Source organism: Balaenoptera musculus, chromosome 13, assembly GCF_009873245.2.
Source record: "Balaenoptera musculus isolate JJ_BM4_2016_0621 chromosome 13, mBalMus1.pri.v3, whole genome shotgun sequence".
NCBI lineage: Eukaryota > Metazoa > Chordata > Mammalia > Artiodactyla > Balaenopteridae > Balaenoptera > Balaenoptera musculus.
In genome coordinates this window covers 1,743,200-1,755,506 of record NC_045797.1, presented here as the reverse complement: position 1 = coordinate 1,755,506, position 12,307 = coordinate 1,743,200, and the positions used below count along the sequence as shown (strand labels likewise).

Sequence of the window (12,307 nt, the reverse complement as noted above, 5' to 3'; positions counted from 1 at the left end):
ATGTCTTCGGCATAGGGCAAGCCCCAGTGTTTATCCTTGGAATTCATTTTTTGTTCCTTAGACAGAAAGGTTAGGTGAAACAATTACAGACTTTGGGTTGAGAGGACCTGAACTCAGACACTGCTGTGTCACGATGAGATCCGTCCAGTCCAATTCTCCTGGGGCCTCAGTTTCCTTGTGTATCAAATGGGGGTGACGATCCCTCCCAAGGGTGTTGTTGAGGATTCATGGGATCACATTGGCCCAGAATCTGCTACACACTGGGTGTTCAGCGCCAGGTTCAGTGCTGATTCCTTTTTCCAGATTTCTTTTTCCTTGGGGAAGGGTGAGGGTGGCTGGTTTTCAGATTCTGATTATTTGTCTCGTGACGACTGTTAAGTATGGTGGTCTAGTGGGCCTGGCAGCTCAGTGGTGTCCTAGTGGCCTCCTTCAAGCAGCCGGTGACACAGAAGCATCGCAGCAAAGTGAGTAAGGGCTGTGGAACCAGCTGCTTGGATTAGATCTTGCTCCTGTCATAGACCAGCTTTCTAATTTTTATTAAGTTATTCTGCCTTCCAGTCTCTCGGAATCACGAATACCCCTTCTATCTCAAATTTCATTTCAACGTATCAATATAACAAAATGACTGAGATATTTTACATTCATCTTTTCACGCTAAGTCTTAGAGATCCAGGGTGTTATATTACACTCCACGTCTCAGTTCTGATGAGACTCAGCTGTTCCGTATCCTCCGGTGGCGTGTGGCTACTGTGTTCACAGCACACACCGAAGGGTCCACTAGTTTAATGACAGCATTTTTGTTTGTAGTGGTTCACAAAAGACAGGTGCATCTCATGCTGAATGATGTCTTAGATTAGATGAAAAATGGTAGTTTTCACCTTGTGTTGAGAAGGGGATTCAAGACAGAAATTAAGTTTAGTTATGGAGAAAATAAAGTTACATTTCTTTTTGTTGTAACCATTTTTAAATGGGAAGAATAATTAGTTTGCAATGTTGTGTTAGTTCCAGGTGTAGAGCAAAGTGACTCAGTTATATGTATATATTCTTTTTCAGATTCTTTTCCATTATAGGTTATTACAAGATATTGAATATAGTTCCCTGTGCTTTCCAGTAGGTCCTTGTTGGTTATCTAGTTTACATATAGTAGTGTGTATCTGTTCATCCCAAACTCCTAGCTGATCTCTCCCCTCCCCTCCCGAGTCGCATTTCTTCTACCTACCTGGGGTGTAGTTAGATGACAGCTGTCCAGGTCCCCCTGCCTGCCCGTTATTCCGGATGAGCTCCGAGTCAGCCTCTCTGGTCCCTACAGAGAGGCAGCGGCTGTACCATCTCTGCTGGCTCTTCTTCTCCTGGGGCCCAGCGTGGCCGCCAACGCCTCCGAATGTCTCCTCCGGGTTTGCCAGTGCCCTGCTGGGCTCCTTCCAACTGGCTTCGTAGATGAGAATGATCCCCCATCCCTTCGTGCCAGCATCGCGTTAAAGCGGATGAGGGCCACGCGGCTCTTCTAACCTTCTTTCTCCTCCACCCTCCTGGGTGCCAGCAAGGCAGCCGTGACAGGAGAGGATGTATTTTCAAAGTCATTGATTTTTCTGTCCCTTTGACTTTTGTGATCATTTCACACCTCATGTCTCATTTTCCAAGTCTGCTCCTCCAGCATGACACCGTGTAGTTAGGACGGGAGCTGGGAGTGGAGTTGATGGGTGCCATTCCCCTGTGCTGGCTTTTCTCCATGCACGTCAGACCTCCTCCTTCCACTGGGCTGTGACAAACACAGAGACTGGCTTCTGATCGCAAGATAGAAATTGCCCTTGACACATGCTGTTCAGATACCTGTTAGTGTTCTGGGGATTTAGAGAACTCTGTTTGCTCCATAAATTTCAAAGCACAATTTCTCAAAATATTCAAAGTATAATGAGCCTCCCAGAGCTGAGCCCTTGGAGTCCGTGGGGTGTCTGAAAAGCAGAGCAGCACCTCAGGGAGAGGCTGCTTTAAGAAGCCCGTCCACAAGGACCTGCTGGAGAGCACAGGGGGCGCTAAGCAAACATCTGTAGTAACCTATATGGGAAAAGAATCCGGAAAAGAATGGATATATGTATATTTATAACCGAATCTCATTGCTGTACACCTGAAACTAACACAACACTATACTCTAACATAAAATAAAATAAAATAAAATAAAAAGCCTGACATAAGGGTTCCGAGCGGGGCTTTGAGTCAGACGGGGACCGCAGGCCGGGCTCTGTCATTTCCTGGCTGTGGGATTGCAGGCTGATGAATTAACCTCGCTGACCCCAGCTTTCCTGAAGCTAATATTATACCTACCTTACAAAGTGGTTTGTGAGGACCACCTACCCGGCATCTGCCACAAGGCTTGCCTAACTAGTCTCATATACTGTACTTACAATCGGGGCTCCGCAGATCCTTTCCGTAAAGGACCAGATAATAAATATTTTAGGCTTGGCGGCTATACGGTCTCTGTTGCAACTGCCTGACTCTTTGTCTGGCGCAGCCACGGCCAGGATGTCGACACACGAGCGTGGCTGCGGCCCAATAAAACTTTATTGACAAAAGGAGGCGGTGGCCACCGTTTGCCAAGCCCTGCTCGGATGAGGGGTCAGCGGAGGCTTGCTGCCGGAGGGCCTCCCTCCTGCTGGATTCTGTGCACCGGGGGTTTCGTGAGCACAGCACGGAGCGCCCAGGGCCGTCACCCCGACGCGTCGCCAGCCTCAGGCAGAGGTACTCAGCCCCCCTGCTCCTCTGTTTGCTGCCATGTCTCCTGTGCACACACCTCCGTCCCGGGCTGCCGCATCCCGGCATCCTTCCAGGGCCCCATCTTCGGTCCTTGTGAATCCGGCCTGCATTTTAATTACCTGGAAGCAGGCATCTTGCATCTTGCGGGGAAAGAAAAATGATGGCAAGCCAAGGTGTGGGTGTCCCCTCGGAGCCAGCACGTCCTGCAGAGGGGGTTTAGGGCCCCCGGCTCCCCAGCTGCTCACATCCTTCCTCACACAGAACCCTGGACGCTCCCCTTCAAGGATTCTTCACATTCTAACCGGAAACAACAAACCTCTGGGAATTTCCTTCTAGGAGCCTAATTAACTGATTTCCCTTCACGTGGCAAGTGTGAAAATACCAGGGCTAATGTGACATGGTAGTGGGTGAGTCTTCCCTCTAATAACTTCTTTATATTCTCTAAGACTAAGAGCTCTGTCACGCTGGCAGCGTCCCTCAAGGCAATAAGTTACTCAAAATGCTGGCCTACCAAGTCAACATCAGGACCTGTTAGCCTAACTTTGCCTTTTCTGCTGGATTTTGCCGTGGCCTTTCTCCTGGTCTGGCAGTGAACCCTTGGGTGAGGAAAACTGACCCGACCTCTCTTTCAGGCCGGGCTGTGTCCACGCTCAGTGTTTGAAGGCCTGCTGGTATTACTTTTTTTTACAGTCTTCCAATTAGGTCTCAACTTTGTGCCATTTTTTTTCTAGGGGTGGCTCACTATTTTGTGCAACTTCTACAAATTAAAACAGAGAAACTTCTAGACAAATGAAAGTGTTTTATTTACAAGAAAAAAGCCTGTACACTGTGTACACGTAAAAATATACAAAACCAAACTAGAAAATATCAAAGTGTTAAAATGTGTACAAACACTTTTAAAAGGTGACTCCTGGAAAACCTCAAGCCTTAATTCATTTGAAGAGTACACATCTCAATTTTAAAAATTATCATACAAAAAAATTCCCAAAGCTGTTAAAAAAGTTCACTGGTTTCCACTGGAAAAAATTCATAAGGATTTTTATCTAGAGTAAAACAGGCTGTGTGGTATCATAAATGTTAGGTTTTAACAGTTGCAATGCAGTTAATTTGTGTGAAACCTACCAAGTAAGAAGACTATTTTCCATAGAACCAAATAAGTGTTTCTTCCCCTAATCTTGCAAAAGCCATGAGCTGTAGATCAATTACCCATCAAAGGTCAGAGTTCAATTAGACTTCTGGCAATGATACAACCTTCAGGTCATAGTTCTACCCTCAGAGCACCTTTTTAATTTTTCTGCCAGACTTTTTAACGTAGCCAGAATGTGTGAAATATGAGTGCGTGGGAAGACTGGATTTCTGTTTGACAGAAGGATATGTAACATTTGCTTACTTCTCGTAAAAAATTGGTGTTTGCATAATTAAAACAAAATTTATTGTAAAGGTTTCAGAAATAAAGTTTGATGAAAAAAGACGATATAAAAGCAACCATGTGTGTAGATACGTATATATACAATTATATAACTATATCTACATGCACACTTTTTATAACAAGAGTAAGAACTATATCAGTATCTTTAATTCTTTAAATTCCATTAGCCCAAGCTAATTTGTTGGATTTCTTCTTACTAAAAAGGCTTCATTCACTTAATAAAGCAAGAATCAGAACTTACAGTTTATTTCCTTGAAAGATAAATACCTTTCATTTACCAATTGTGTAAAATAATTTACCAATTGTGTAAAATAATGCCCGAGAGACAGAAACATGCAGAATAATTTCACACAGGAAATGTCTGGAGTACAAAGCACGAGTTTGAACTCAGGTACGCTTTCCCTAAGCACTGCAGCTGCCCTCATCAGCTGTGGAACCACTGGGCAAGAGTCCTAAAGGATCAGAAAGTGGGAAGCCGACACAGACAACCTGAGTGCATGTATGCAGACCCTATCTGGCCTGTGCATTCAGTCACGTGTTTCTCGATAGTCACCCCCACCTCCTGGCTCCGTTTCTTCCCACAGCTAAGCAGCAATGAGACCAGGTCACTTTGGCCACCAGTCTCAACCACGCCCGGTGCCTTGATCTCTAAGAAAAAGGCTGGAGAGAGAGAGCTTTCATTATGCCATTTGTGCGCACGAAGTTCCTCCATCACCTACCATTACTCACGTGAGCCCGATCCCACTGCCGCAGCCAGATGGGACCTAATTAATTCAGTGATTGTAAGTGGTCCTGCCCGGAAGGGTCAACCCACAACATCAGGTATTAATCTGTTCCACTAGAATGAACCGGCTCGTGATCATGTAACAGAGTAACCCGGGGCGGCTTTAAACACTTGATTTCATTTCCCAATTTGGAAAAGGTTAACGCTTATTTCAGCATTGCTTTGTGCAGATGCTACGACTACCATGACAGAGAATTACTGGGGAGCCCAGGGTGGATTAAAGGTCCGGCTGCCGGCCGAGGGCGAGGGACACATGGGGAGGATGGGGCCGAGGTTCCTTGAGCCCTGTGTCCTGCAGACGAGGGTAGACCCCGGGACCGAAAGATGAACCTAAGCCCCTCGCGGGCCCTGAGGGGGCAGGATGCTTACTTGCAACCCCTACCTGCCAACCCGCGGGCCCTGTGCCCTGTAAGGCGACACACAGGACCAGCGCTGGCGTCCCTGGGGACAGTGAGGGTGCCACACCTGTTAGACCTTCTGCTTGTACCTGGGGAAGGACCTGGATGCAGGTGAGCTGTTATTCTTGGTCCGTGTTGGTTTCATTGTGACAATAGCAGCAACAAAAGATCAAGTGAAGTTACCTCGAGATGTAAAGCAACGTGACCTCCTTCAGTCCTGAGAGTGAAGAAAAGGGCCACCTAATGGCTTCGGTTTATCAAACGTCCCTCCTCAGCAGAGGGTGAAGGGTCTGGAAGAGGCGAAGCCTGGAAGAAATGCAGCTGGGCGCCGTTCCCTGTAACTGCTCCACGGAAGGCCGGGTGTTTATTGCCGTCGTGGCATTTGAGGGCTTCATTAATGTTTTGGGAAACACTGCCTCTTAGGGCCGATTTCATTCATACTGGAAGCAGCGGCACATCAACTAAAACCTCCTAATACTTTTAAGGAGTTAAACAATTTAAACTTTTAAATAGAAGAATGCCCAGCCCACGTTGTAGTAATACATGTACCCCATTTTCTCAATGTTTAGCAGACCTTGGTTCCCAAGGGTCTTTAAGGCCATGATAAATCCAAAACTTTTAATTAAATTTTCTTTACTGTCTTCAATCTTATAACCTCAGTGACACTGAAAGTACGTTTTAAAAGTACATGTGTCACAATAAAGGGTATCAATACTTAAAAGATCTTTGCAGTGTTTTCTGGGGCTTTTGAACTTGAATATTTACATTGACCCCCAGTAAATTTTCTTCCACCCATGATCTCATGCCACCAGAGGGGGCTGTCCTGGACATAAGGAGGCCGGTAGGGAAATCCAGTAGGAAGATTATTACAGAAACTTCAGTGTCGTGGGCCTCTGAAGGCAGAGCCTGGAGGGTCCAGGGGGGGACCAGGGTGGCTGGACCGCTCACCCCGTATCAGCCACTTCCCAGCGCCCAGAGTCACCAAAATGTTACTCACCGGACACCGGACAGGAGCACGCTCTTCCAGGAAACCAGGAAGGAAAGTGGCCTGGCCACATCTGCTCAGACGTAAGCCAATGCGCTGAACAGAATTACCATCCCGTCTCACAGATCTGGAAGCAAAGCTCTCAAAGTGGGCTTCTAGTGGATACTGTCATGATTGAAGTTTTTCAATGACACCCTCCTTCACTATAACAATAAGCTGTAGGAGATACTTGGGACCCAACCCGATTTCTGCTGAGTAGACCAACCAAACAGCCACTCTTGCTCAGGAAAAAAACCAATCCCGGAACACAAAACCTTGTGCAGTAAACTCTCCTGGCGTTCACACAACGGCGAAGGAGAACATATTTAATTAAGCTGCTATTGTCATGGCCAAGAAGTCTGAACTGTACCACTGAGATAGGTTTTAGTTATAGATGGAAATTGCATGTTTGACTAAGGTATTCCAAAATGTTTCTGTTTCACTACATTTACAGCCCAAAAAAAAAAAATTTTTTTTTGATGTATCAGTGACAAAAGTTGAGATTACAACAAAACCAACTGATACAGCTAACACGCTGGGCTGACAATCTTTCGCTGCCTCTCCCTCTGAAGCACATATTAATACTTATTTTCCTATTTGTTAAAGAGCGATGCTTTCACACAACTGTATTTAATTACATGGCTTTGTTATGTTGCTGACATAAAACAGGTCTGTGAAAACAAGGGTGGGATTCCTAAGCATCTGTCTGTAGGAAGAACTAGTGAAAAATCAGTGTATCACCGTCAGGATCCCAATAGCTGATATTAACCTGCAAGAAAAAAGCATGAGAGAGACAGGTGTGCATCCCCAGAAGCAGAGGGTAAAGCTAGAGGCTGGAAGCCACCGCCCACATCCCCCGGGGGTGTCCTAATCGTCAGCACCTGTGGTTAGGAAGGCTATGGGGAGGGCTGGCGGCTCAGGAGGCCAGAAAAGCTGCGGCCCGGGGCCGTCCTGCCCTGGGCTACCCTGCAGCCCCTGATTTTGCATTCACCTGCCAGGGATGTTCCTGTCCGCCTGGGGGCGTTCCTAGTCAAGTTGCAGGAAAACAAAGTGCTTCCCCTGTGCTGCTCTTCCGGGTTGGCTTTTTCTTGGACTGCTCAGGAGGAAGGCTTTATGGTTTTAGAAATGTGTCTGATACACAAAGAGCAAAGCCTTCGGTGGCAGCTGGGAGCAGAGATGGGGATGCCGAGGGCTAGAAACCCCTCGAAGGATATACCGCGGGTTCCGCTGTTAGTGTAAACATGTCTGGGCGCTAATGCAGACGTTCGTCATCAACTCTAGGCTCTTTCATGACAAGTGCACGTACAAGTGGCACAGCATGTCCCTCAGCATGGGTGCTCCCAGGTACAAACTGTGTCATCCATCAGGTGTATCCCTGACACCTGCTGCTGAAACCAGCCCTAGGAAAGAGAAGACTAACATTTTGGAGCTATTTACCCACTTGTTATACATTTGCTTCTTTTCTAGCTATTCTTTACAAAAGTTTTTTGCAACTTTCTTGAGTTTATTTCTTTGAGTTCCATTTCTATATTCAAAGCGGTCGTTAATACTCAATGGCTTAGAAAGGGAAGGAGCCCCGTGGCCACCACGAAGTCACAGCTGGCGACCGAAGGCCGCGCCACCTCCAGGGCACCTTCCAGCATCTCCGGGACTCGGAGCCCGGCCAGCCCCTCAGGCTCCCGGCGGGCAGCGCACGGCCCGCAGCCCGGGCAGCACGACCTTGCCCTTGCGGTGCAGGTCGCCCTGGGCGCCCGTGTTGAGCCGCTGCACCAGCAGCTTCTCGTAGAGCAGCGGGTGGTAGGCGCCCAGCGTGCAGGCCGCGTCGTAGTAGGGCTCGTGGTAGTGGCACAGGTCCGTCTGCCGCACGGACGGGATGTACTCGTACACGTGCACCTCGCCGCATAAGCTCATCATGAGCAGGATGCCTGCGGGAGAGACCAGAGCCGTGAGCGACTCGGGAGGGGGTACGTCAGCCCTCGCGCTGCAGCCGGATTCTGCGCTCATGTCTTCCCTGTCTGCGCATCTCTCTGCCCTTCTGACCGTGACGTCTGTGGAATTGTCTGTTTACAGTCTGTCTTTCCCACTAGCAAGCAGAGGATCTGAGGGTTAGGGCTGGGCCCCATCCATCTTTCTGTCACTAGTGGCGAGCACAGTATCTGGTGGAGAGTTGGGGGCCCATGCTTGTTGAATGACTATAAGACCTGCTTTCTTGCTTTTTTTAAAGGTAAGGTAACGAGGTGGGGGACGTCTTTGAAGGGCCGGGGGTGGAGGGGCACGGCTGGGGCAGGAGATTCCTGCTCTGTGCCCCCTTCCTTGTCGGCTTTACCTTGTGGCTCTAACTTCCAGTCAGTGGCATGTGTGCGGTTTGGGGGCTGGGGGCGTGTTAAGACGTGATGCTATTAAACATTCACTTGTCCAGTTGACCACTGGGGGCCCAGGAATGAGAGAAGAAAAGACAAAGTGATCAAACTTAAGGAAAGGACAGTCAGCGACAGATCTGCATCCCCAAGTCAGAATATCATGTACCACCTTCGACACGCAGGTCCAACCGATTTGCAGCAGGAGGACTGTGATATACCAGAGAGACGCATGTTATAAAAAAAACTGGGGCTTCCCTGGTGGCGCAGTGGTTGAGAGTCTGCCTGCCGATGCAGGGGACACGGGTTCGAGCCCTGGTCTGGGAAGATCCCACATGCCGCGGAGCGGCTGGGCCCGTGAGCCACAACTACTGAGCCTGCGCGTCTGGAGCCTGTGCTCCGCAACAAGAGAGGCCGCGACAGTGAGAGGCCCGCGCACCGCGATGAAGAGTGGCCCCCGCTCGCCGCAACTAGAGAAAGCCCTCGCATAGAAACGAAGACCCAACACAGCCATAAATAAATAAATAAAATAAATAATAATTAAAAAAAAAACTGATGCTAAAATAGTTGCTTAAATGAAAGAAATGGAGACACAGAGTTCAAAATTAATATTAAAATTATTTTTCTCACTGGAACTATCAATATTAAAGTTGCTTTCATTTCTTTTTTTTTTTTTTAATGTTCAAAATAGCTATAAAACCATATGATCATTGAGCAGATCTCGTTCTGGATCTATGCTAAAGAGCGTTCTTTTCCTAGCTCCACCATCATCTTTGTTAACATTCTTTAAACTTAAAAAACATATGGACTTCCCTGGAGATCCAGTGGTTAAGACTCCACGCTTCCAATGAAAGGGGCGTGGGTTCGATCCCTGGGCGGGGAACTAAGATCCCACATGCCGCATGGCGCAGCCAAAAAAAAAAAAAAAAACCCCAAGAGGAAAACAAAAGAAAAAAAAAATGCTTAGTCCTTTTATGAAAGGATATCCCTTGTTATGAAAAACACATGGAGTCACACAGTTAGCTCCTGTTACAGACAAGGTTTCTCTGCAGAGGACAGTCGTATTTCTAATTAATCAACTGTGCGTGCATCATGAAAATCCCCACAACTGGAGAAAGTCCAGCACGAGGGGCCCAGGGGAGCAGTGGGAAGGGCCTGGTTTTGCCTGGGGATCCAGAAGGGTCCCCAGGGAGGTGAGGCCTGAACCCGTAGGTACCACCTTGGGCAGGGCGGGGCGGGGGGAAGAAGGGGAGGGGAAGCAGAAAGGATGACAGAGAGGACCCTGGTGTCCTGTTGAGAAGACGTCAGGATGTGCCTTGAGGGCCACGAAGCTGCTGTGGCTGAGAGTAAAGCATGCTCCTAACGAGAGACAGAGATTCTTCAGGTCAAGGTCTAGGAAGCGACACTGTTCCCAGGAGCTGCGTCGGAACTTCAAGTCCCTGGTCAGTCCCCCTCTTCCTCCCAGTTCTGCCGGCTCCCTTCTCCCCTCTGCGTCCGTGGGCCCGCCCGCCGTGACCGTGATCCAGGTGGAGCCAAGAGAGGACCGAGGACCAGCACCTCCTTCCTCAAGTCACCGAGGGGGTGGGCACCAGCCCAGCATCGCACAGGCGATAAGATCTCTGCCTCTTTTGTTGTTTTTAATTCTTTTTCAAATTCTTTTCCCACTTAGGTTATTACAGGATATTGAGCAGAGTTCCCTGTGCTATACAGTAGGTCCTTATCGGTTATCTCTTTTAAATATAGTAGTGTGTACGCGTCAATCCCAAACTCCCAAACTATCCTGCCCCCTCCTTCCCCCGTGGTATCCCTGCTCTGTGTACATTTCTCCTCATCCTCACAAAATCTCCCATGAGGAGTTGACACAGTGGATGAGAAAGCCATGTGCCCAGAGAGTTACATTCGTTTATTCCCGTGACTTTAAACCTTTGATGAGCAAGGCCGCCTCTGCCGTGTGCGTCTCTGGGTGAGAGTCACAGGCCTGTGTCTGTGGAGCCGAGGACGCTTCAGTGTTTGCCCGTCAGGGCTCGCGCTGGCCGCCCGCCCTCCCTTCCCTTCCCTGGGCATGGCGTGTGGCCAGCTGTGCCCAAGGAACCACATCAAAGCATCCCAGAATCCTTCACACCCTGAACATCTTCCCTCCGTATATTTATTACAACAGTTTTCCTGCAGCGCATTGAAGAGGCTTCAAGGGTATCTTTTTCTTTTTTTTAAATAAATTTATTTATTTATTTATTTTTGGCTGCATTGGGTCTTCATTGCTGTGCACAGGCTTTCTCTAGTTGCGAAGAGCGGGGGCTACTCTTCGTTGCGGTGCGCGGGCTCTAGGTGCGCCGGCTTCCGTAGTTGTGGCACGCGGGCTCAGTAGCTGTGGTTCGCGGGCTTAGTTGCTCCGCAGCATGTGGGATCTTCCCAGACCAGGGCTCGAACCCGTGTCCCCTGCATTGGCAGGCGGATTCTTCACCACTGCGCCACCAGGGAAGTCCCCTTCAAGGGTGTCTTTTGCACAAAAGCTTCTGATAAATGAGCGTGGAGCTGTGTCTAGAAACCACACTCTCATTACTGTCAGCCCAGAACACAGCCTCGTCCACGGGGGCTGCGACCGGCGTGCACTAGCTGTCGCCTTTGCCACTCTGGTCTCCAAGTGCATGCCTTTCAGAAGCCACTGTCATTCTTGCGAGATGCTGTTGTCCTCCCTCGAGAGCAGTTCTCAGCCTTCAGCGTGAAGGGACGACCTGGCAGCTTGTTAAAATGCAGATTCCCGGGCCTGTCCCCGTCCCTAGAGACCTGGGTTCCCTGGTGTATGTTGGGGTCCAGGAAATGGAATTTTTTTTTTGGCCGTGCCACGTGGCATGTGGGATCTTAGTTCCCCGACCAGACCAGGGATCGAACCCATGCCCCCTGCATTGCAAGGGTGGAGTCTTAACCACTGGACCACCAGGGAACTCCCAAGGAAACGAAGTTTTTAACAAGCATTCCTAAACTACCTGTGGTGAAGGGCCATTAAAAAAATTCCTATCCATCACAGACCAATACTTCTGTAAAATACACGAACAATGAACTACTAGAAAAATGATCACATATTAGGTTGCCATGCTATGTCAAATTGCTATAAAGCCTTCCAAATACTTCCAGTTTCTACACTGATCTAGTCGTAGACTAATAACAAACGTTCCTGGACCAATGCTGGTCTGCTTACCACGCTTGGAGGACCAGGCTGGTCTCACACACGTATCCTTTGAAAAACTCTACCGTAAGGATCCCGGAGGTGTCTCCTTAGTAGCTGACCGTTCTGCATGTTAGACAACTAACCTAGAGTTAAACTGCTACCCACACCCAAGTAAGAAGAAGTTTGAGAAATTTTTCTAGATGTCCTTGCTATCTACTTGGCTTCAAAGGTCTACTAAGTGCTCAAATCTGGTTATTGTTTTCTGGAAAGTTTTCCAGAGGCAAGGTTTCCTCTTACTGCTAGTGAACTACTATCAATACATTTTAAATCACGTCTTTATTAAATAGACAATATAGATTTTGTCATATGACTGGGCAAAAAGTTATGGTTTCACTGTA

The 12,307-nt window shown here is 48.2% G+C and overlaps 1 protein-coding gene across 1 annotated transcript in view; it reads right to left on the bottom strand.

Moving 5' to 3' along the window:
* Positions 1-3,593: 3,593 nt before the first annotated feature.
* The window catches only part of ST6GAL2 (ST6 beta-galactoside alpha-2,6-sialyltransferase 2), a 65,385-nt gene continuing 56,671 nt past the window's right edge, over positions 3,594-12,307 (bottom strand). Inside the window, exon 6 of the mRNA XM_036872286.1 lies at positions 3,594-8,311. Within this exon, the coding sequence (XP_036728181.1) occupies positions 8,058-8,311 (254 nt within the window). The 3' untranslated portion in view covers positions 3,594-8,057. The remainder of the gene's footprint in view (positions 8,312-12,307) is intronic.